We start from the raw sequence: 26,449 nt of genomic DNA on the forward strand, positions 1-26,449 counted from the left end.
GAAAAATGACTGAATGCATGCAAATGCTTCATTCAGACCTCTTACAAATATTTTTATTGAGTGCCTACTGAAGGGAGGAATGAGAAAGATCAGTTTAATTTGGCAACTAAAAGGTTAATGGTGATCCTAAATAAAATACCTTAATTGACATTGATAATTGAGTTGGGAACTTGAGGGGTGAGTTGGTTGTGAAAAAGAGGAGCACAATAGAGACCAACCTTTCAAAAGTTTTGAAAGTTATAAAAGGCTAAAGAAGTTTATTTTTCGTTTGATTGAGTCAGGCCATGTTTTTAAGTTGAGGAGAAGAGTCTACTGTAGAATAAGATATTTTGGCCCAGGAAAACAAAGATAATTGATAAAACAAGCTTTTAGAAAAAGTAGGAATTAATGGATCCGAAGAAAAGGGAAAGGTTTGTCTTATACATGAGGAAGGCGTACTTCTTCCTCTAAAAGGAGAAGGAAGAGATGTGTGAGTATCAGGGGAAGATATTTGAGGAGACAAGTCAAAAGTTGAAATGGGCAGGGGCTGGCCCCGTGGCCGAGTGGTTAAGTTTGCGCACTCTGCTGCAGGCAGCCCAGTGTTTCGTTAGTTCGAATCCTGGGCGCGGACATGGCACTGCTCATCAAACCACACTGAGGCCGCGTCCCACATGCCACAACTAGAAGGACCCACAACGAAGAATGTACAACTATGTACCTGGGAGCTTTGGGGGAAAAAAAAGGAAAAAATAAAATCTTTTAAAAGAAAATAAGGTATGCTGTTTAGTGAGGAAGATTGGCCCTGAGCTAACATCTGTTGCCAATCTTCCTCCTTTTTTTCTCCCCAAAGCCCATGGACATAGTTGTATATCCTAGTTGTACATCCTTCTAGTTCTTCTGTGTGGAGTGCCACCCCAGCATGGCTTGCTGAGCTGCGCCTAGGTCTGCAGCCAGGATCAGACCCTACAAACCCCAGGCTGCCGAAGCAGAGCCCATGAACTTAACCACTACACCACTGGGCTGGCCCCCTCTCAGTTTTTAAATGAGAATGGGGGTGGTGTTTTTATTCCAAGAATTGCTTGATTTAGGATATGTAAAATAAGAACTAACACTTCTGTATATTTAGAAAAGTGATTACTTTTAATTTAAGAACTAGATTTTTATCACTATTTTGCATTTTCAATTTGATTAGGTACTTCCATTCATTCAACTCTTGGTGCCAATGGAGTTATATTAGACAACCAGCCTATAGTCAAAAAAAGGCGGGGAAGGAGGAAGAATGTAGAAGGTGTTGACATCCTCTTTTTTAACAGAAATAAACCACCTAATCATGTAAGTAAAACAATACTTAAAAACCACTGATCCTTGAGTCCAAAATTCAATCCTCGTGAATATGCATATTGCTGTTTTGTGAATGTTTTGTAGAGTAATAATAATTAGGAAGTTAGAAGCACATTACATAGTTTTAGATTGTATCTCAGTAGAATCCAGCACTGGCCAAGATTCATGAGCATTGTAAATCTGAAAGATTTAGCAGAATTTTAAACAACTCTTTTTTTCCTTTTCAAAAAGAATTGCTTTATTGGACCAAAATTAGAACGATAAAGCGTGGAAATAAAAATTTTATTTGGTGTTTTTCTACAGGTTACCTTAGGCTTAACCACCTCACAGATTTCTACAGGGATGAATCCAGCACTGTCCTATACTCAACCTCAAGGAATTCCTGATACAGAAAGTCCAGTTCCAGTTATTAATCTTAAAGATGGGACCAGACTTGCAGGCGATGATGCACCGAAGAGAAAGGATTTGGAGAAATGGCTTAAGGAGCATCCAGGTTATGTGGAAGATTTAGGAGCTTTTATTCCTGTAGGTGATACATTACAAATCTTGGTATATTTGATTTCTGTGATTCATCAAACCTATAATGATGAAATATAAATTCTCACCCACTTATGTTAAATATGTGTTCTGCCCAAGATTTAGGAAAGTTGACAGAAAAAAATATTTACTGTCTTTTCCGTGTTGGAATACAGTGTTATTTTCCATTTTTCCATTCTGCATTCAACAAGTGTTTAATAGTAAAAATAATCTCCAATATACAGAGTACTATGTTAGACCCAAAGAAGGTTGTAAAGGTATAAAACTTCCAATCATTTCTCTCAGGGAGTTTATTTTAAAATAATAATAATGATCATAGTAAATGTTTATTGAGACTTAGCTGTGTGCCTGGCATTATACTTAACACTTAACGTGCATTATCTCATTTAACACAACTTTATCAGAGTGGCATTGTTATAACTATTTTATAGATAAAGAAATTGAAAAGCTGAAATTTTAAGTAAATAGCCCAAGGCCACGCAACTAATGTCTTAAATTCAGTGTCCAAACTACTATCTTAAGATCTTCTTCACCTTACAAGAATACAGCTTCTCTGTCTCTCCAGAGGCACAATTTTACGTTAATCAAAGATGAGAGTTGCTGTATTTCCTTTGCATTTTCCTTATCCTCTGAAATATTTTTCCTTCTTCTCCTCAAAGTCCCTCCAGTACCTAGTTGTGTGTTCTAGTTGTAGGTCCTTTTAGTTCCGCTATGTGGGATGCCGCCTCAGAGGCATGGCCTGATGAGCAGTGCTAGGTCTGCGCACAGGATCCGAACCAGCGAAACCCCAGGCCGCTGAATCGGAGTGCATGAACCCAACCACTCGGCCACAGGGCCAGCCCCATGAAATGCTATCTAATCACTGTCTTATGGGCATATGGCTTTCTCTCTCATAGAAATCTGTTTCATTTTGCTAATAATTCTTTACTATCAGATGCTAATGTACCAAATTTTGTGTCAGTCTCCCTTGACATTTCTGTGTAGTTTATAAGGTAAAAAAGTAAAGGCATATCCACTATACAGTGAATTTAGCAGACCTGTTCTGTCTGCCTCCATTATGAAGATTAAATGGATAATTAAATGAAGATGCCCGCTACTCCGTGAGCTTTTTAAGGACTAGATCCTATTCACCTTTCTATCCCCAGGACTTAGCACATAATTCCTGATACATAGACTAGTATCTAGCTCCCTGTAAATATTTATTGAGTCAGTGATTAAAAAATTAAAATCTTTTGAAGACTAAAAAGTGCTTTATAAAGGTAAAATGATTGTTACTTTTTTAACAGAAAAAATTAATTACCGTGTTATTTTTTCCTGAAAAGGAACCAAAAAAGCTCCAATCCCTAGAATGAGACTGTATCTGTAAATATATTTTTATATATTTGTATCTGTAACACATATTCAGTTCAGTATTTTACATTGCTATTATTGTCACCAGGAGATAACTTGAGAACCTGAACCTTGACTCTTGAATGCTTTTCATATCCCTAGTTTTCTCACAGAATGCCACAAATTCTCAGATAAACTTTTATTTCATTCCCTTTGATTAAATCTAATAAATATGATGGGCAATCATCAAATGAACATTGCATTTCTAAAAAGAATGAAAATCGTTGGTTTAACCCTATAACTTCTTAACATGTTAGAAAATAGCATTTGTTTATTCAGTCAATAAATTTTTATTTAACCATTGTGTGCTAGTTACTATTTTGAGGAATAGAGGATAAAACAGCAAATAATATAAAGTTCTTGCCCTCGTGGCCCTTATAATCTAGTCTCTGAATGATTTTATACTTTTCTCTTATAACTGCAAAGGAATCTTTATTAATTTCTTTTTACTTAGAGCTATTCTTCATTTTCACTGCAATTTTTTTAATTTTTTCTTTTTTCTTTTTTTTTTGAGGAAGATTAGCCCTGAGCTAACATCTGCTGCCAATCATCCTCTTTTTGCTGAGGAAGACTGGCCCTGAGCTAACATCTGTGCCCATCTTCCTCTACTTTGTATGTGGGATGCCTGCCACAGCATGGCTTGACAAGTGTTGGGTAGATCCGCGCCCAGGATCCAAACCAGCAAACCCCGGGCCGCTGTAGCAGAATGTGCACGCTTAACTGCTGCGCCACTGGGGCAGCCCCCAAATAAACCTTTTATCAAAATGTTTTATATAACTTTATTAAGATTTTAAGACATCTTTGAAAGCAGCATTTATTGCAGTAAAGAATATGAAATAATAATTAGTTTGATTTCCCAAGGATGCTTTACATTAATGATTTTTTGTATCTCACACTCTATTATGGTATTTCTATAACTAAATAATCATAACATGGTATGTATACTATAACAGAGGTATGCATAAAATGCCATGGAAACAGATAAAAAAATAATTACCTGGGCAGAGTAAAGTATCTGGGGAAAATAGAAAGAAAATAGAGCTGACATATGTCTGTTGGATGATGAAAGATTGAATAGGCATTTGACCAGATTAACACAAGAGGAGGATATTTAAGGCATTTACAATGTTTTGGCATAGAACAATTATGAAGACAGTTAAAAGAGGATAGGATTGTAAGGCATCTTCATGAAACAGTGACTGGTCTGATATTACAGAGTATGTGAGGGAATGAGTGGGGTAATAGTAACTGGATAGAAGAGGCGAATTAGGTCCAGGCTGTGATGGGACTGGTACGCCATGCTGAAGAGTGTGAGCATTAGTCTCTTGTAACGTTCTGATTGGTTGGAAATAGCTACAAACATCAAGCCCTGCTTGGTTAACATTTGTGTAGAGGTAAGCAGCATGGTTTGATGGAAAGAGTTTCTTTGCCAGATATGGCCACTTGCTAGCTGCCATGACCTTGAGGAAGATAACCTCTCTGAGCCTTGATTCCCATTTGTAAAATAAGAGTAATATCTTTGAGTATTGTGAGGATTACATGAGAAGAGATAAGAAAGTCTGTCAGTGAGATAAAGAGAAATGAAAGCCACTAACTAGCACAGATATAAATCATGTCAGAGCACAGAGAAAATCTGGTGCTGAAATGTGTTAGGAGAAAAAGTAAAGAACCGTTCAATTTAAAGGAACTGCTCCAGCGTTATTGGTAACTCCTCAAGTGACACTGTAGGAATACAGTGGTCTTCAAGGATATTTAAGGAAAGAACTGCAATGTCCTCCTCATTTTGGGAGCCTACTTTCAAACAGAATGATAACTTTGATTATTATGGTAGCCTTGAATAATTATTTAAATATGTAATTTGAGGAAAAGATTCATGCAATACTTTTTAAAGTCTTATTTAGGTTTGTTTTTTGTTTTTTGTTTTTTGAGGAAGATTAGCCCTGGGCTAACTGCTGCCAATCCTCCTCTTTTCGCTGAGGAAGACTGGCCCTGAGCTAACATCCGTACCCATCTTCCTCTACTTTATATGTGGGATGCCTGCCACAGCATGGCGTGCCAAGTAGTGCCGTGTCCACACCTGGGATCCCAACCGGCGAACCCCAGGCTGCTGAAGCAGAACGTGCGCACTTAACCACTGCACCACCAGGCCGGCCCTTTATTATATTAAATATAAAAATATTTAAAGCTTAAATATTTTTAAAGCATAACTAAAGGGTAAATTATTCAATATCATATATTGAAGATATAAGATATTCTATATGATATATGAAAGATATCTCTTCAATATTATAGGCTGTAATTGCTTGGATCAGCTTATTTGTACTGTTTGCATAGGTAAAGATTTTAAAGCTATTTCTTTGTCTATACATTTTAGAGAATGCAGCTCCATGAGGGGAAGCCCAAACAAAAAAGGCATCGTTGCAGAAACCCCAATAAACTAGATATTAATAGTCTCACTGGAGAAGAACGTGTTCAGCTGATTAACAGAAGAAATGCCAGAAAGGTATTTATATATTTGTTGTTAATCTTTTGTATTGATTCAATATTTAAGATCTCTGTAGAACACTATTTCATTAGTATTTCCTCATAGACCTGCAAATGGGTTAAACCTAGTAGACTTCTGGGAAAAGACATGGACTATAATTTTACACAGTCTGATTTCAAATCCCACATCTTTGGCTAAACTGCTGAATGAAATAAGCAAGTCACTTTACATATCTGTGCCTAAGCAATGGCACTACACAAGGGCACTACATTTAAGGCAGTGGTTCTCAACAGCGGGCAGTTTTGTCCTTCAGGGGACATTTGACAATGGTCTGGAGCTACTTTTGGTAGCCACAATTCAAGAGTAGGGAGGTGGGTGTTGGAGAGGTGGCAGGCAGGGGAAGGATGTTATTGGCATGTAGTGGGTGGAGGGTAGGGATGCTGCTAAACCTGCTACAGTATATAGGACAGCCCCTACAACACCAATCCAAAATCTCTGTAGTGCAAAGGTTGAGAAACCCTGATGAAAGGCGACACCATTCTCATCAGAGCCGTCATTGACTATATGTTTATCACCATAATTTTCCATCAGGTTGCCATTAAGTGTCTTGTTCTATCAAAATCGACATATTACATAATTTTCTGATAGATGGAAAAAAAAATGTCTTAAACAAAGGTACCTTATAAACAATGGTACCCCGTGCTTATCTTCTTGTGTTGTTGATTAATGAATGGTAAGAGAAGGATTTTCCAAAGTCTATTTTTGAACAAAGTGTGGCTCAACATTTGTTTCCCCAGATTGTTTCTGTTTTATGTTTGGATTGGTGTATGTCTCTTTCGCTTCATAAAGTAAATGATAGAACATTTGTGGCACCCATTTGTAAGTTTATAGCTTTGATATTTTTACTTTATTTTTTATTCTGATGAGCAAGCAACAAAATAAATAAGAAAGGAGAAAATGGCCCCAGTGTAAGAACAGCAAATTTCTCGAGTTCCTTTACTCACAAATTAAATTACCTTACATAGGTCGTGTTAATTCCCTAGTTCTGTTTTGCTCTCTGTTAAATAACCTCACTACTAGTATAAAAATACATAAAATCATTTGAATTTCTCAGAATAAATATTGGAATTGGAAGAAAACTATTTTTTAAATAACAGTTTAATGTTGTCTGCACCAACTTACTAATTTTGTTCGCTATTTTGTAGAGATAGCTTATTCAACTTTTGTTAGTACTTTGAAGTGATGTCATGTATTAGGGAAAGAAGGTGACAACACATTAGTAGCATTTTACCTAATGTTATGTTTGTGTAGATTGTGTTACAAATCTTGCACTTCATCTTGTAATAAAAATTATCATTACTGGATATGAATAAATTTATCTTAGCCAGTTTTAAGGAAATGGAACAATTTCGTATTTTAACTTAATCTTAAAGACTCCAAATTTTATTTTTAATTGTTGTAACCTGATAAGTGGCCTATTCGTTTCCCTTATTTTGTAAAGTTCTTTATTGTCCTGAGTCTCTAGAGTACAGGCTTAAGGATTCATGAGTTACTAAGGAAAATAACCTACCTGCTGAATCCCCATAAACCACCCATAGGGCCTCCAGTGTAAGTTGGAGCTTAATGAAGGGGATAATAAAAAGGAGAAGGCAACAGAAACTACAGAGACTAAGTAAAGACTATAGGAAATACTAGATAGGAATACTTATAGGTTATTATAACTGGCCGTGTTAAACCCTGTCTATATCCCATCAAGATAGAGTATGTATTCATTCAAAGAGCTGTGGAAGAAGGAATTAGTCAAGAAGTTATCTTTAGACTCCAAAGGAACATTACATCGGTAGGTCCAAATCATTTAAATCATTCAAATTTCAAAATATTATTTTGTTTCAGTTTCATCCTCATTGTTATATGTAGGCTTTTTTGTTTATTTTTTCCAATTTACTTACAATTAGTTGGTTATATCACTCCCCACAGACAAAGGATATGTATATTTTTATACTTTTAAGGTGTCAGTTTACATAATGGATAAGAGCATGGGTTTTTGAGACCTGAGTTTGAAAGCTGACCCTAACATTACTAGCTAGCTTTAAGCAATTTATATAACTTCTCTAAGGCTTAGTTCCTTCATTTGAAAAAAGAAATTATGCTATCTCAAAAGAATGTAGTAAGAACTAAAATAAATGATATACTTAAAGTTCTTAGCACAATAGTTGGCATATAGTAAGAATAATAATAACATTTATTATGTGCCCGACCCTATGCTTAGACACTTGAATTGTCTCATTCTATCCTCATAAAACTCTGTGAGGGAGGTATTATTGTTATCCCCATTTTATAGATCAGAAAACTGAGGCTCAAAGAGATTTACTGATTTGCCCAAGTTCACACAGCTTGTAAGTCTGACTCCAAAAGATGTACTCTTAACGAGGCAATACTGCTTATCCAGCATAGTAAGTGCACAGTAAATGATATTCATTTTACTGCTTCAGTTACTCTACTTAAAACGTTTAAAATTTACATTACTACATGTTTATATGGTATATTAGTAGCCCTAATGGGTCGTGGTAACCCTTAAAAGGTCGTCAAAAGTGGTTCAAAGAATACATGTGTTTTAAAGCAATAACCTCTGTACAGTACAGAATAAAAGTAAGAAATGTCTCCGTAATTGTGTTTTTAAGTGTCTTAACAATCCATTTTTCATTTACAGGTTGGAGGTGCATTTGCTCCTCCTTTGAAAGATTTATGTAGATTCCTGAAAGAAAATTCAGAGTATGGGGTAGCTCCTGAATGGGGAGATGTTGTTAAGCAATCTGTGAGTATTTCATAAATACTTACTCAGACATCATTTTAAAAATTAGATTTATCTGGGGCCGGCCCCATGGCATAGTGGTTAAGTTCAGTGCACTCTACTTCGGCAACCCAGGGTCCACGGTTCGGATCCTGGGCACAGACCTACACGACTTGTCAGCCATGCTGTAGCAGCAACCCACATACGAAATAGAAGAAGATTGGTACATCTGCTGGCATCCCACATGTAAAATAGAAGAAGATTGGCACATCTGGTGGTGTCCCACATACAAGATAGAAAAAGATTGGCCCTGATGTTAGGTCAGGGCCAACCTTCCTCACCAGAAAAAAAAAATTTATGTATATAATTTTTAAAAATTAGACTTATCTTAGGTTAAATTTTATTTAATTATATCCTAGATTAATACATTTTTTTCTTTTGGTGAGGAAGATTGTCCCTGAGCTAACATCTATGCCAATCTTCCTCTATTTTATTTTCTTCTGTATATGGGATGCCACCACAGCACAGCTGGATGAGCACTGTGTAGGTCTGTGCCCAGGATCCACACCTGCAAACCCCAAGCCACTGAAGCAGAGCGTGTGAACTTAACCACTATGCCATTGGGCCAGCCCCTAAGATTAAATTTTAAGTTAAGAATTAACTAAATATTTTGTGAACATGTGACAGTGTTTTTTAGTTTACAATTTTTATTTTGCAGAGCATGTTACAAATTTCTCAGATGCTTGTTAAGTTAGAATGCAGACTCAATATATACTGATCTGTTATTATAACCTCTAAGATACTGTTTGAACAGTGCCACAAAGAATAATCAAAGATGTGGGGAAAGAAATATATATAAAGATATTCATCATAGTGTAATAGTACAAAATTGGGAATATATTAATGTTCCGTCCATATACTGGAAAATACGCAATTATTTTAAAAATTACATCTTAGAAGAACATCTAAAAACAAGGGAGAAAAAGTTCACATTATGTTAAATGGAGTAATGATTAAGCTCTTGGAATGGTGAAGCCTAACCACATGGTGAATGCTAAATAAGTGGTAGGTATTTCTACAGGTGCCCAAATGAAAAAGGAGACTATAAAACTAGGTTCAGTATGATTCTATTTTTCATTCTAGGCGGGGAAATGAGGAGAATTGTAGAATCTGTATATATGTGCAGGGGGAAAATGGAAGCACACATCCTGAAATGTAAACAGTGGTTATCTCTGAATGGTGAAACTGTGGATGATTTTTTTTTGTTTGTATTTTTTTGATGTCATGTTTTCTGCAGTGTGAACTCTAATGCTTTTGTAAAGAAAACAAATAAGTTGATTAATTCAAAACAACATTAAAAAATAGTCGCATGAAAGTCTTAAACCACTATCTAGAGCTGCACTGTCACACACGGTAGCACTGGGCACATGTGGCTGTTGAGCACTTGAGAGGGCGAGTCTGAGCTAAGATGTGTTGTAAGTGTAAAACACTGGTTTGGGATTTTGAAGACTTAGTTTGGAAAAAAAGAATATAAAATGTCTCAATTTTTATAGATTACATATTGAAATGGTAATATTTTTGTTTATATTATGTTAAATAGACACTATTACTAAAATTAGTGTCACCTATTTCTATTTTTCCTTTTTTAATATGACTACTAAAAAATTTAAAATTGCATTATGTGGCTTACATTATATTTCTATTGGACAATGCTGGTCTAGCGGTTCTAAACTCCTAAAACTTCTAGGAGTTTTGAGCCCCAGAAAATTATGGGAAAATTACAAGAAAGTAGGATAGATTGTTCTCTGTTGTCCTGGACATGATGCTTTCCAGTTCTGCAGGTACTACTGCTCTTCTGAGCCAAGTGATTTTTTTCCCCCCTGTTGAGTATCTTTTTCAGCTTGGCTCTCTCTCTCTTATGCCCAAAGTGATAGTCAGAAGATTGATATGAAGCATCTTATTTTAATCTTTAAACTTTATTTTAATCTTAATCTTTTACTCACTTCCTCTGTCCTTTTCTTGTTGTTCTTCCTGATTAGAAGAGGGGCCCTTCTTTAGTCTTCCAGAGCAATTGGTGATGTGAAACATTTAAGGGTGTGGAAGTAACCCTCATGAAAAAGTTTCTTTGGACCTTGTGTTTTCTAGAACTATTCTACAAACTTATGCCTCACAATATGGAGGAAGGCTAGGGACCTCTTTCTGCTCTCTTATCCTATGATGACATGAGAAGTGGAAGAGCTGTTTCAAGCCACTACTTACAAATAATATGAAATTAGATTATCTCTTTCATAATTGATTATGTTAATTTCCTATTTTTGATAGGTTACTTGTATCACAAGCCAATAGCTATTGATTTTATTTTAATATAACTATTATAAATGAATTTTTTTCCAGGGGTTTCTTCCAGAAAGTATGTTTGAACGTATTCTCACTGGTCCTGTTGTAAGAGAGGAAGTAAGCAGGCGAGGGAGACGGCCTAAAAGTGGAATTGCGAAGGCCGCAGCAGCAGTAGCTGCAACTGCCACCAGTGTTTCAGGCAATCCTTTGTTAGCCAATGGATTACTTCCAGGTGTGGATCTCACAACTCTTCAGGCCTTACAACAAAACCTACAAAACTTGCAGTCACTGCAAGTAACCGCAGGGCTGATGGGAATGCCTGCTGGCCTTTCTTCTGGAGGAGAAGCTAAAAACGTGGCCGCCATGTTCCCCATGCTGCTGTCAGGAATGACTGGATTACCAAATCTGTTGGGCATGGGAGGACTCCTGACAAAGCCTGCAGAATCTGGAACAGAAGAAAAAAAGGGAAATGACTCTAAGGAGCTAGAAGGAAAAAAAGAAAGGACAGAGAGCCAAAATTCAGAGAATAGTGGAGAAAACTCTGTGTCAAGTTCTCCTTCAACATCCTCTACTGCTGCATTAAATACAGCTGCAGCTGCCAACCCATTAGCTCTTAACCCACTATTACTATCTAATATACTTTATCCAGGGATGCTTCTCACTCCAGGCCTTAATCTTCATATTCCAACTTTGTCCCAGTCCAATACTTTTGATGTACAGAAAAGCAAAAACAGTGACTTACACTCATCTAAGTCTGTAGAAGTAAAGGAAGAAGATTCCAGAATTAGAGATCAGGAAGATAAAGGGGGAACTGAACCAAGTCCTCTCAATGAAAACAGCACAGATGAGGGTTCAGAGAAAGCCGATGCTTCGTCTGGATCTGATAGCACGTCGCCATCATCCGAGGATTCAGATTCTAGTAATGAAGACTGATTGTCAGACTGCACTTAAATTATGAACTGATTTTGGATTTTTTCTTTAATTATTAATTGTAAATACCCCAGTGTTGAGTGCATCAATAACTTACTGACCGAACATTTCAGTTATTTGTTTAGAAGTGCAAACTGCTTTCAGAGACGTTTTGCATGTAATATTTCTTAAGATTCATAAGTTTCTGAACTCATGTACTATCAAATACATAAAGGTGTAAAATTACAACAAAAGGCATTATAATTTTGTTGGGGGTTAATTTTATGAAAATTATGCTCAATAAGAGTTGTATATTTAATATATTTGCAGTGAACACAGAATACTTTATGCATATTCCTGATTTAATTTGAATATAGTTTTACAGCCTCCTTGACACCTATAATTTACAGATCAAAACTCAGCAATAATTTGGGCAGCTAATGAATGTCATGAAAGCTGTAGAATCTACATCACCATCCATTGCTTTAATTACATGAAAATGCTCTAGTGTTGTGATGCACTGCTGATGTTTCCAATTCAGGTACAAGTGTGTTTTAAAGAAGAAATAAGTTTCCCAATCAGCCAATTTAACTGGCTACCTGTTACCTCAGCTGAGTTAGTTTAGGAAGTTTACATTCGTTTCTAATTCTATACTTGTTTTCAGGGGTTTTTTAAACACATCCTATATATCATGTTAATCTGGCAAGAAATATGACTTGCTTTTTTGCTGAGCTTAATATGATATCAGTAAAATTAAGTCATAAAATAATTCTGTGTCATGTGACTTTGGCACCCTCTAGACATACTTAGTTTTAACTTTTCAAAGTTTGGCCTCCTATTAGAAATAATTATGTCTCAGATGAGTAATGTCTATTTCCAGGGTTCAGAAAAGGCAGACTCATGAAATGCCACTGAAAAGAACTTTCAACACAGCATACTTCACGTAAAAGAAATTGTTTGTTTGCTTTATTTGTGTAGATTTCTATTTGTGTTTTATGTCATGCAAATATTCCAAAATTAACCGATAATAGTGGTAATGTGCAGATAGTCTAAATTCATTTTGAGTTTCTAGGTGTAAGCAGACTAAATGTTGCCCAGAATCAGTGTTGGGTTATCAGTTTATGTGTAATATACTGAGTTGCCCATTTTGAAAATGCACTTTGAATAAGCTCAAAAAATATACAAGTTATACCTGTAAACCAGAAAAAGGAAGCCCAAGGCTTCTGATCAGTTTCTTAGAACCCTTTACCACGTAAAATTTGTCTATTCGATTTGTGATACAATTTCTCCTGCTAAAGCTGCTATTATTCTGACAAGGTAGAGGTCCAGGTTCATCTTCATAAACATTTAAAACAATTGGAACTGAATTGGAGATATAATATTTACATGCTAAGGAGAGATAAATGTTAGCATTTTTCTGGTACTTGAATAAGTCAGTGGTAAATTTTGGGAGGGGATAAATTTAGGGGAAAAAAGTACCCCACATCTCTCCCACAGAAAAAATTTTCAGTATGTTTTGATAAAGCTCTGTTGTTTTGTCATGAATTAAGCAATTATATTGGATTTTCCAAGACCTTTACCAGTAAATTATGTTTCTGTATGTAAAATAACTAACCCCTTATTAGAGAGACAGTGTTATATGTATTTACTTACAAAATTATGAGTTCCATTAGGATTATATTGATTTTTGTATTTTCCTAAAATAGTACTTTGAATTGATAGTCCCTTATGCAATGTCTTAGCAATAGTCACTATAATGCCCATCCAGGAGAAGTGGGTAGTAATTCTTCATCATGAAAATTATATATTACATATTTAGTATGTCCCCTTTGCAGTATTGCACTTTTGTTTAACTAGAACACACCTATGAGATAGCCAAAGTTTTTCAAACACAGTTAACTTAGTTTGCCGGTGGAGTATTTCAACATGATCCATATTTCCCTTCTCTCCTTCTAGTTCTACCCACATGGTCTTTATTCCTTTCTTTCCCCAATTTAAACAAAAGGGAAAAAAAGCCCTAGATCTTATCACTGAAATCTAATTTATATCCAATTTATGAGATAAAGTATTTTCCTAATTACAGTCAAATGAATTTGGTTAACATCTTAGTGATTCTCTTTCTATGTAATAAGGCAATTGCAGTTTTCAAAGCATTAAGGCTAATATTAACTTTAAACATTCTCTTGGGTTTCAAGACACTTCTATTTAATATTGATTTGGGAAAAGTTGTCTGGCTATCACCTTTTTAAAAAACAACATGCAAATATGGTTGTGTAAAGTTAAGGATTATAAGGAAAAAAATCAGTAGAATTACATAATACTAAAGTTGCAGTTGAAAGGATATCCAAGTATGTGTTGGTAGTTACTAAAAGAATTATAGCTGTTATTGCCTTGTATTGATAGCCCTTGTTTCAGGTTTCATGATTCAAGTCTTAGTCCAATTTTTCTTTTGGACATTTGCAATATTTACCAGTTGTGTTTTGTGTAGTCTGAATTTGCTTTCTGTAGTTGAGCAAACGTCTTAAAAAGTCATTTGTAATTTATTAAATTACTTTCTATGATGTTCTATAGAGCAAATGGAAGTTTAATTATTTTTTATTAAACATATTCTTTGACTACCCATGATGTCAGCTTCTGTACATAACACTTCTTTTTTTTGATTAAATCTTATATATAATTTATCTTATTCCATGAAAGAAACCATAGTCACAAATCTTCAAAGGGAAAGAATGCGTTGGAATAATTTTTAAAAGACAGAATTTGGCTATAAATATATCAACAATATCATTATTTTCTTAGGTTTTCTTTCCCTGCACCTTTAAAAAGTCCAGAAAGACTCAGAAATATACCTAACCTCTTAAAGGAGTCCATTTTGGAAATTAGTAATTATTTTTCCCCTTTGTCTTAAGAGTCTCTCCTAATTCATCGCCATTGTTGGTAGTGTTTTTTGTGTTTGGGTTTTGGGGTTTTTTGTCTTAAAGATTGGCACCTGAGCTAACATCTATTGCCAATCTTTTTTTTTCCCCCCCTTCTCCCAAAGCCCCCCAGTACGTAGTTGTATATTCTAGTTGTGAGTGCCTCTGGCTGTGCCATGTGGGCCGCTGAAGCAGAGTGCGTGAACTTAACAACTCAGCCACGGGGCCAGCCCCTGTAGTGTTTTTTATAAAAGTGAAAGAAATTTGTTTTTCCTCTAATTACAAAGGTAAAACAGTGGAGTCTCACCATACAGTCGCTTAACTTAAACACATTCAACTATACAGTAATTTTCATATTAAATCAGTACTACATGGGGCATAATATTGACTGTTCTTTCCTTGATATACTGGCCTGTGTCAATAAGTATCCTGCAGTGTGGTTTTCAATACATAGTATTGGCTCATACAGATGTAATTTATTTAACCATGAACTTAAAAATCAACATTTGGGTTTATATATGTATTTGTAGGATGTGTGTGAGGAAGATTGGCCATGAGCTAACATCTGTGCGAGTCTTCCTCCACTTACCTGGGATGTCGCCACAGTGTGGCTTGACAAGCAGTGCCAGGTCCGCACCCAGGATCCGAACCTGTGAACCCCAGGCTGCCAAAGCAGAGCGCACCAACTTCACCTCCATGCCACCAGGCTGGCGCCTATAGATGCATTTTTTTTCATCCATCCCTAATGATTTTCTTAATCCCTAGGAATGAAAATACTTCCTCTGTTTTTGAGGGTTTTGATTTGTGTTGCCAAGTTTACAGTGATGCCATTGTAGCAATTTATACTACCACTAGCAGCATACATTTTGTGCGTGCTCATTTACCCCAAATTCTTACTAATACTGTGTATGGTTTTTGAGATAGTCTTTGTCAAATTAATAGGCAAAAGTAACATCTTGATGAATTTTTAAATTATTCTTCCTTAGTAAAAAATAAGACAGGCGTATTATAGAGAATCTGGGAGATGGGAGGAGCACGGGAAGCACAAAGTAAACAAAAGTCCCCCATAATGCCGAATGCTGAGCACTTAGAGATAGTTGTTAATCTTTGAGTCATTTCTCTTTGCAATACATATTATGTGTTATTTTAATAAGAATGGAGTTATACTATACATACCATTTGGTAACTTCTTATTTACTATATTATGATAATCTTTCCAGGCCATTCAAGAATCTCCCACAACATTTTTAAGGACTTTCTCATTCCACTACATAGAGGCATTATAATTTATTTAATACCCAATTATTTAGCATTTAGATATTTTTCAGTTTGGGGCTATTTAAACAATAATGTGTTTAACTTTATTAACACATTATGCACATATTAACACATAACTGCATACACTTAGGATTTTTTCATTAGAATAGATACCTAGGCATGAAATAGTTATGTTCGAATTTTAAAACCAGTTAGGTTAGATTACTTTATACCCCAACAGCACAGCATAAAACTACTTCCCTGTGAATCCTTAGCAACACTGGGCATTATAATTCTTTTAATCTTGGTCAGTTTGATACATAAGAAATAGACTCCTGGGGCCAGCCTCGTCGTGCTGTGGTTTAAGTTCTCATGCTCTTCTTCGGCAGCCCAGGGTTCATGGGTTTGGATCCTGGGCGTGGACCTACACACTGCTCATCAAGCCACGCTCTGGCAGCATCCCACATACAAAAAATAAAGGAAGATTGGCACAGATGTTAGCTCAGCAACAAACTTCCTCAGCAAAAAGAGGAAGATTGGCAACAGATGTTAGCTCAGGGCCAATTTTCCTTACCAAAACAAAGAGAGTCCTGTTTTAGTATATATTTCTTTATTAGTAATTTAACATCAATTATCTCTTAGGGCCATTTGTATTCTGCTGTGCAATAAGTGTTCATGTTCTTTGCAGAACGTCTCATATAAGTGGTAAATATTTTTCCCAGTTTTCCTGTTAATTTTGCTTTTTTTCTTTTTTAATGTGCAAGTTTTACATTTTCATGTGGTCGTTTCAATATTCCATCTATTCAGGTTTAAGGTTTTTATATTTTTCCATAGAGAAAACTTTCCACCTCCAAATTTGTTTTTTTTTTAAAGATTTTATTTTTTCCTTTTTTCTCCCCAAAGCCCCCAAGTACATAGTTGTGTGTTCTTTGTTGTGGGTTCTTCTAGTTGTGGCATGTGGGACGCTGCCTCAGCGTGGTCTGATGAGCAGTGCCATGTCCGCGCCCAGGATTCGAACTAACGAATCACTGGGCCGCCTGCAGCGGAGCGCGCGAACTTAACCGCTCGGCCACGGGGCCAGCCCCTCCACCTCCAAATTTTATACATTTTTTTTTAACTATTTAATGCCTTTGTTGACAAACTTTATTTTGGTAACATTTAGTATAAGATAGGAATTTTTTTTTTTTGAGGAAGATTAGCCCTGAGCTAACTACTGCCAATCCTCCTCTTTTTGCTGAGAAAGACTGGCCCTGAGCTAACATCCATGCCCATCTTCCTCTACTTTATATGTGGGACGCCTACCACAGCATAGCTTGCCAAGGCGTGCCATGTTTGCACCTGGCATCCGAACTGGCCAACCCCAGGCCGCTGAGAAGCGGAACGTGTGAACTTAACTGCTATGCCACCAGACCGGCCCCTAAGATAGGAAACTTAATCTAATTTTTCCAAATAGTTATGCAGTGTCCCAGCATCATTTAGTATATAATCTCTCCACTGATAAATGCCTGCATTTATCATAATCTAAATAATTCATATATACATATATGAACTATATATGTATACATATATAAATCATACATATATGAATTGTGTAGATTGTATCTATCATAGATATGCATGATATACCTGTGATATACTATGTAAACAGTAGCCACAAAGAAAACTGAAGTAGTTGCACTAATGAAAGATAAAAAGACTTTAAAAGAAAAATGTTACTAGAAATAAAGGAGAATATTTTATAATGATAAAAGTGTCAATCTATCAGGAAAATATAACAATTATAAACATAATGCATCTAACAACAGAGCTAAAAAATATATGAAATAAAAGCTAACAAAATTGAAAGGGAAAATATACAACTCAACAATAATAGTTGGAGACTTCAACATCCCACTTTCAATAATGGAGAGAGCAAGTAGGCAAAGGGTCAACAAGAAAACAGAAGACAACACTATAAACAAACTAGACCTGAGAAACATCAAGTGAACACTCCACCCAACAATAGCAGAACACACATTCTTCTAAAGCACACCAGGACCATTCTCCAGGCTAGACTATATGACAGATCATTAAAAAGTCTCAAATTTTAAAAGATTGAATCAGACGAAGTATGTTCTCCAACCACAATAGACTGAAATGAGAAATCAATTACTAAGTTTGGAAATTCACAAATACGTGGAAATTAAACAACATACTCATAAATAACCAATGAGTCAAAGAAGAAATCTCAAAGTTAGAAAATATTTTGTGATGAGTGAAAACAAACAAGCAACATATCAAAACATATGAGATGCAGCCAAAGCAATGCATGTAGGGAATTTTATAGCTGTGAATGTCTACATCAAGAAAACAAAATTCTCAAGGGCCGGCCCTGTGGCCAAGTGATTAAGTTCGTGCATTCTGCTTTAGCGGCCCAGGGTTTTGCTGGTTTGGATCCTGGGTGCGGACATGGCTCTGTTCATCAAGCCATGCTGAGGCAGCGTCCCACATAGCACAACCAAATGAAGGACCTACAACTGGAATATACAACTATGTACTGGGGGGCTTTGGGAAGAAGAAGAAGAAAAGATTGACAACGGGTGTTAGCTCAGGTGCCAATCTTAAAAAAGAAAAAAAAATTCTCAAATCAACCTAAATTTCCGCTTTAATAAACTAGGAAAAGATCAGCCTAACCAAGTAAGGAAAAAACATAATTAATGAAATAGGAAATAGAGAAAATTAACGAAACCAAAAAGTAGTTTTTTAAAAGAATCACCAAATTGACGAAACTTTAGCTAGACTGGCCCATAAAAAAGAGAAGACTCAAATTACTAGAATCACTAGGGGCGGGAGTGGTGGGTGGGGATTAACACCTGTTTGTCACAAACTCTTCCAAAAGTGTTAGAGGAAACATCCCCCAACTCATTTTATGAGGCTAGTATTACCCTGATACCAAAACTAGACAAAAGTATCACAAGAATACTGCTGACCAATATCCCTTTTGAGTACAGATGCAAAAATTCTCAACAGAAGGCCAGCAAACTGAATCCAGCAGTATATGAAAAGGATTATACACCACGACCAAGTTGGATTTATCCCAAGAATGCAGATTGTCTCAACATACAAAAAATAATCATTATACTATTAATAGAAAAAAAAACATGATTATGTCAATAGATGCAGAAAAAATATTTCACGAAGTGCAACACTGTTTCATGATTTAAAGAAGAAAAAAAAAAAAACGACCAACAAACGATAGAAGAGAACTTCCTCGATGTGACCAAGGGCATCTCTGAAAAACCCGCAACTGACATCGTACTTAGTGGTGAAAGACTCAATACTTTCTCCTAGTCAAGACAAAACAAGCATGTCCACTCTTGCCACTTTTATTCAACATTGTTCTGGAGGTTCTCTCCAGGGCAATAAGGCAAGAGAAAGAAAGGCATCCAGATCGGAAAGCAAGAAGTATAACTATCTGTATTTGCAGATGATGTGATCTTGTATACAGAAAATCCTAAGGAATCCACTAAAAAACTATTAGAACTAATACACAAGTTCAGCAAGGTTACAGGATACAAGATCAAAATAGAAAAAATCTATTCTATTTCTATATACAGGCAAGAACAATCGGTAAATGAAATCAAGAAAACTCCGTTTATAATAGCATCATAAAGAATAAAGTACCTAGGAATAAATTTAACAAAAGAAGTAAACTTTTACAAGTGCAAAACTTATACACTGAGAACTACAAAACATTGTTGAAAGAAATTAAGACCTAAAAATAAATGGCAAGACTTCCCAGATTGATCTACAGATTCAATGCAGTCCCTCTTGAAATGCCAGCTGGCTTCTTTGCAGAAATTCGTAACTGAATCCTAAAATTCATATAGAAATGCAAGGACTCAGAATAGCCAAAACAGTTTTTAAAAAGAAGAAAGTCGGAGGACTCACATTTCCTGATTTCCAAACTTACCACAAAGCCAGAATAAGGAAGACAGTGTGGTATATGAATTATGATAGACATACAGATCAATGGAGCAGAAATGAGAGTTCAGAAATAAACCCTCACTGATGGCCCATTGATTTTTGACAAGGATGCCAAGGGGCCAGCCCAGTCGCACAGGAGTTAAGTTCACATGGTCCGCTTCGGCAGCCCAGGATTCGCCAGTTCGGATCCTGGGTGGGGACCTATGCACCACTTGTCAAGCCATGCTGTGGGGGCATCCCACGTAAAATAGAGGAATATGGGCATGGATGTTAGCTCAGGGCCAGTCTTCCTCAGCAGAAAGAGGAGGATTGGTGGCAGATGTTAGCTCAGGGCTAATCTTCCTCAAAAAGAAAAAAAAGAAAAGGGTGCCAAGATGATTCAATGGAGGAAAGGATATTCAGAACAACTGAATAATTATATACAAAAGAATGAAGTTGCACCCTTTCTCTATACCATACACAAAAGTTCATTTAGAATACGGCATAGACCTAAGGGTAAGAGATGAAACTAGAAAACTCTTAGAAGAAAAACTAAGAATAAATCTGTGATCTTAGGTTAGGCAAAAACTTCTTAGACACCACACCAAAAAGACAAGAAAAGAAAAAATCAATTGGCTTCATCAAAATTAAAATCTTTAGCTCTTCAAAGAATACCTTTAAGAAGGTGAAAAGACAACCCACAGAACTGGGGAAAATATTTGCAAATCATATATCTGATAAAGAACTTGTATCAGAATATATAAAGAAATCTTACCATTCAACAATAGAGACAAAAACCCAGTTGTAAGATGAAAAAAGATTTGAACATGGGGCCAGCCCCCTGGCTGAATGGTTAAGTTCGTGCGCTCCGCTGCAGCAGCCCAGGGTTTCGCCGGTTCAGATCCTGGGCACCGATATGGCACCGCTCTTCAAGCCATGCTGAGGCGGCATCCCACATGCCACAACTAGAAGGACCCACAACTAAAAATACACAGCTATGTACCAGGGGGCTTTGAGGAGAAAAAGGAAAAATAAAATCTTAAAAAAAAAAAGATTTGAACAGACATCTCTCCAAAGAAGATATACAAATGGCCAATAAGCACATGAAAAGATACTCAACATTATTAGCCATCAGATAAATGCAAGTCAAAACCAAAAAGAGATACAACTTCACACCCCTTAGGATGGCCAGACTGAAAAGACAGACAATAACAAGCGTTAGCAAAGATGTGAAGTTAGAACTCTCATCCATTGCTGGAGGGAATGTATAATGGGACAGCCACTTTGGAACACAATTTTGCAATTTCTCAAGGAGCTGCCTTATGACTCAGCAATACTATTGCTAGGTATATACCCAAAGAAATGAAAACATGTCCACACAAAAACCCGTAGACGAATATTCATATTAGTATTGTTCATAATAGACTAAAAATGTAAACAACCCAGTGTCCATCAGTGGATGAGTGAATAAATAAAATGTGATATATCCACATAATGGACTATCATTCAGCAATCAAAAGGCAGTGAAGTACTGATTCATGCTGCAACATGAATGAACCTTGAAAACATTACGCTAAGTCCAAGACCACATAGTGTATGATTCTATTTATATGAACTGTCCAGATTAGGCAAATCTATTGAGATAGAAAGTAGATTAGTGGTTGCCTAGGGCTGGGGGCATTGGACTGCTAATGGGTATGGGTTTTTTTTTACAGGATGATAAAAATGTTCTAAAACAGATTTTCATTTGTTGTATAACTGAATATACTAAAGACTACTGAATTGTATACTTTAAATGGGTGAATTTTATGATATGTGAATTGTATTTCAATAAAGTTGCTTTTAAAAACTGACAGAAAGTAAAAGTTACAAACTCTAGGTAAAATCTTTTTAATTTTACCTTAATAAACACCCACATTTTCCCCTGTTGAAACCGAGAACTGAGTTAAAAAATCTTTCCACAAGCAAAAACTTTAAGATAAGCTTTGCTAACTGCTGCTGCAAATGTTCAACATGATCAACTGCTGTTTAAAACTAACCAGGTCTGGAGCCAGCCCTGTGGCCGAGTGGTTAAGTTCACGCACTGGGCTTCATCGCCCACGGTTTCGCCAGTTCGGATCCTGGGCGCGGACATGGCACCGCTCATCAGGCCATGCTGAGGTGGCATCCCACATAGTACACCCAGAAGGACCACAACTACAATATACAACTATGTGCTGGGGGGCCTTGGGGAGAAGAAGGGAAAAAAAAAAAAAACTAACCAGGTCTTTCTGTCCCTCCTTAGTATAGAGTGAGCTGTCTCTCCCAGGAAGTAAGGGTCAGATGTCAAGATTCAGCCTCACAAGGCGAAACGCAGGCTGAAGATGAAAACTAACCAGAAAAGGCCAGACAGTCAAGGAAAAAGAAATTCAATCTTCAGGCCGGCCCGGTGGCACAGAAGTTAAGTGCGCACGTTCTGCTTCGGCGGCCTGGGGTTCGCTGGTTCAGATCCCAGGAGCGGGCATGGCACTGCTTGGCAAGCCATGCTGTGGTAGGCGTCCCACATAGAAAGTAGAGGAAGATGGGCACGGATCTTAGCTCAGGGCCAGTCTTCCTCAGAAAAAAGAGGAAGATTGGCAGATGTTAGCTCAGGGCTAATCTTTCTCCAAAAAAAAGAAATTCAATCTTCAAGGCCAAATGCAGGCTGGCAGAAAGACACCAACCAGCAAGGCCACATGCTTCCCATTTCCCAGATAAAAACCCCTACCTTTTTCCCTTCAAGGAGATGGATCTGAGTTCTAACTCCCATCTCCTCATCTGGCTGCCTTTGGATAATAATAAACCCTCTTTCCTTGCCACATGCCTGATATTTCAGTTATTGGCCCTACTGTGCAATGGGTAAACCAACCTGTGTTTGTGTTTGGTAACACTGTCATAGCTCAAACCACCTGGCCTCCACAGAGCTCCTACTGAGATGTGGAAACCCCTCTCCCCTCCTCCTACCCCTTTGGTGGATTCATGAGGCTGAGGCTGGCTAGCAGCTTCTACGAAGGGCGGTCCCTGGGGAGCAAGAGGAAAAACAAGAGTTCTGGAATCTCTTTTCTTCCTCTGTGCACTCACTCCCAAGGGAATCTCATCCAGTCTTTGATTTTAAATCCATCTATATGATGAACCTGAAATTTACGTCTCATCTCTGACCTCCAGTTACACTCTAGACTAGTGTATCTAATTTGCTACATGACACCTCCACGTAGATGTCCAGAAGATATCTCAAATTTAACATGTCCCAGACTAGACTCTTGATTACTCCCCTCCATACTTCCAGCTGCTCAGACCTAACCCCTTTGTTATCCTTGAGCCCCCTCTCTCATCCCTCCACATCCAAGCCATCAACAAACCCTGTTAGTTCTGTGTTCCCCTTTTTCTGGCTAAGGTGGTGGATTGAACATATGCATATAATTTTGCATTCTCACAAATTCCACTAAATAACATTGAAGAGAATTTTTTTAATGGCAAACCCATAACACAGGGAGAATAAGAAAAAAATAACAATTGTAGAATTTCAGAAACTGAAGAGAAAATAGACCAGTGAAAATTGACGTAAGATTCCAAAAAAGCTAAATCGCAAATTGGCAGTCAGAAAAGCTGAACACTAACACATATTACATTTCTTTCTTTTTTTTTTTAAGACTGGCACCTGAGCTAACAACTGTTGCCAATCTTCCCTTTTTTTTTCCTGCTTTTTTCTCCCCAAAGCCCCCCAGTACACAGTTGTATATTTAGTTGTGGGTCCTTCTAGTTGTGGCTTGTGGGACACCGCCTCAGAGTGGCCTGGTGAGCAGTGCCATGTCTGTGCCCAGGATCCGAACCAGCAAAACCCTGGACCACTGAAGTGCAGCATGCGAACTTAACCGCTCAGCCACTGGCTGCCACTCTCTCTTATTAGCAGAGGTCTAGAGGTCTATTATTTGGAGAAGTGTTTCTGGACTAGGGGACTCCTGGCACAGGCAAGGATGTGGGTACCATTTGAAAACAAAAGGATTAAGTAACTGATACTAAAAGCTTAACGCAGATATCACAAGCCATTTTCCCCTACTTGGCTCCCAGAATTCTGGCCTTCAGATTCATTTTTTCCAACAGGAGATTAAGAGACATTTCCCTGGGGACTCTGACTAATTTTCTCCTGAGAAAATACTTAAAAAGCTAGTTTCATGATGATTTCCCAGCAAATAAGAACACTTTGATCACCCTACAGCAGTGGTTCTCATTGGGGGGCAATTTTCCTTCCAAGCGGACATTTGACAATGTCTGGAGACATTTTCGGTGTCACAACTTGTGGTGGGGAGCTGTTCCAGGGGCATCTGCCGGGTAGATACCAGTGATGGTGCTAAACATCTTACAATGCACAGGACAGATCCTACCTCCCACTCCACACAAGGAATTATTAGGCACAAAATGTCAGTAGTTGACAAGGTTGAAAAATCTTGCCCTTCAGTCATCAAACCCCATGCACATACTCAGAGCTTCCTCTTAGGTTTTTTTTTTTTAAAAAAAAAAACAGCTTTATTGAGATATAATTTTTATACCACGAATGTACCCAATATACATGTACAATTCAATGGATTCTAGTATATTTAAGAGTTGTATAATAATCACCAAAATCCAATTTTAGAACCTTTATATCACCCTAAAAAGAAACCTCGTGGCCATTTACATCTATCAGCTTTTATTCCCCGATTTTTAATTATGAGCGGATTGCCAGGATCTACCATACATCTGAGGACAACTTTTAACATAGAAGATAGAAACCTAAACAGACAAACACAGAGCAAGGAACAGAAACTTCGCAGAGAGAAGAAATCTTTCCAAAAGTCTTCAAAGAGATGAGAACTACATCCATGGGAAGAAAAAAGAAGAGGAAAAAATATATATTAGCGTATGTATCATATATATAAAAATAGAATATATACATATATAATTCAAGGAACAAAAAGTCAGAAAGTAAAACCGTTATAGCAGAAATGAAAACTCAATAGAAATGTTAAATAGGCATATTAAGTGGAGAAAATGTTTCAGAAAATAGGCAGAGATGCAAGATTAAAAAAATGGTAAGAGCAATTTAGAAGGTCCAATATTCAAATAATAAGTGTTCTAGGCAAAGACAATAGAGAAAACCAAAGAAAGAATATCCAGGAACTAAATAATTCAAGAGAATTTACCAGAATTGCAGGACATGAGTTACTTCTGAATGTCCAGCACAGTCAATGAAAATAAACCCACACCGAAACACAGCATCCTGTAGATTCAGAATGCTGAGGAGAACGCTTCCAGATAGAAGAACACATACAGGAGGGACCCTTAGGGCTGCGGTTCAGACTGGAGCAGTGTGTGTCATCACAAACACCACTGCTGCCATTGGACCCCCTTTTTAATCCTGGGACAGGACGTGCTGGTAAGGTACCTCAGACTCTTCTCTGCACTCAGCTTGTCTGCACTGTGGGCTGAGGAGTTCCTGCTCTCTGTGGTGCCCTGCTGCCTGGGTCAGCTGAGGACACTCATTTCACCCCACAGAGGGTTGGCTTTGCCCTATTCCCGGGAGCTGGAAGAGCCTTTGGCAAGCTTACAACTGAACGTACAGAGCAGCCCACTTCCTCTGACTGTATTCCTGCTGGACATCCGGCCCCTGACTTGCACCCACCCCACCAGATCCTCCAGCTGTGGGGAGCCCTCTATTTCCCAAGACTCACTCACGACTTTGCCCACTGACTTCCCAGCAGGGGCCCTTATAAACTCCCCGAGAAGGTAAAGCCCGACCTTGACCCTGAGACCCTGTCCAGCTTCCCTGGTCCTGGGAGCCTTCATCCAAGAAGGAAAGGCAACACTGCCCTTTCCGGACACAGCTATGTTTGTGCTTGCTGTGCATTTTTTCAAAACACAGCATTATATTGTTTAGAGAGATACATATACAAGCATTAAACTATAACGAAAAGCAAGGGAATTATGAACACAGCAATTACATTGCTGATTACGTCTTGGAGAACAGGAGATGCTGTTGTGGACGGCCCGCTGAGCCCTTCTCAGGTGCTGATAGTTCTTAACTTGGATGGTGGTTACATGAGTATTGCTTTTATTAATTATTATGCTTTCAATTTTGTTTTTATACACTTTGTTTTATCTGTTTTTTCTGTATATATAAATTATTTCACAATAATGTGTGTGTGTGTGTGTGTGTACTGGCACATGAGTCTGCATATGTGCACTACCTGAATCTGGACGCTTCACCACCACTACCATCTCCATTCCGGTCCCAGTCGCCATTATCTCTCATCTGATCTATTGCAAAACTTCCTAACTGATCTGCCTACTTCAGCCGTCACTCCCTCTTCAGTCTATTTCATACACAGCAACCAACGTGATCTTTAAAATCATAAGCCAGATCATGTCAGTCCTCTGTTCAAAACCCTCCTCTGGCATCCCACTGCATCAGAGCAAGCCAAAGTCCTCACCCTGGCCTATGAGAAGCGACAAGGCCAGCCCCCACACCCACTCTGTGAGATCAGTTCCTACCACTTTTACCCTTGTCGT

General features: G+C 37.4%; 1 protein-coding gene across 13 annotated transcripts in view; it reads left to right on the top strand.

Moving 5' to 3' along the window:
• The window catches only part of CHD9 (chromodomain helicase DNA binding protein 9), a 228,646-nt gene extending 214,248 nt beyond the window's left edge, over positions 1-14,398 (top strand). For all 13 annotated transcript variants that reach the window (XM_070500253.1, XM_070500252.1, XM_070500257.1 and 10 more), the window contains 5 exons: positions 1,172-1,311; positions 1,624-1,845; positions 5,621-5,749; positions 8,442-8,546; positions 10,917-14,398. In XM_070500253.1, the coding sequence (XP_070356354.1) occupies positions 1,172-1,311; positions 1,624-1,845; positions 5,621-5,749; positions 8,442-8,546; positions 10,917-11,792 (1,472 nt within the window). In that variant the 3' untranslated portion in view covers positions 11,793-14,398. The remainder of the gene's footprint in view (positions 1-1,171; positions 1,312-1,623; positions 1,846-5,620; positions 5,750-8,441; positions 8,547-10,916) is intronic.
• Positions 14,399-26,449: the final 12,051 nt, after the last annotated feature.

Source organism: Equus asinus, chromosome 28 (genome assembly GCF_041296235.1).
Source record: "Equus asinus isolate D_3611 breed Donkey chromosome 28, EquAss-T2T_v2, whole genome shotgun sequence".
In the NCBI taxonomy this organism is placed as follows: Eukaryota; Metazoa; Chordata; class Mammalia; order Perissodactyla; family Equidae; genus Equus; species Equus asinus.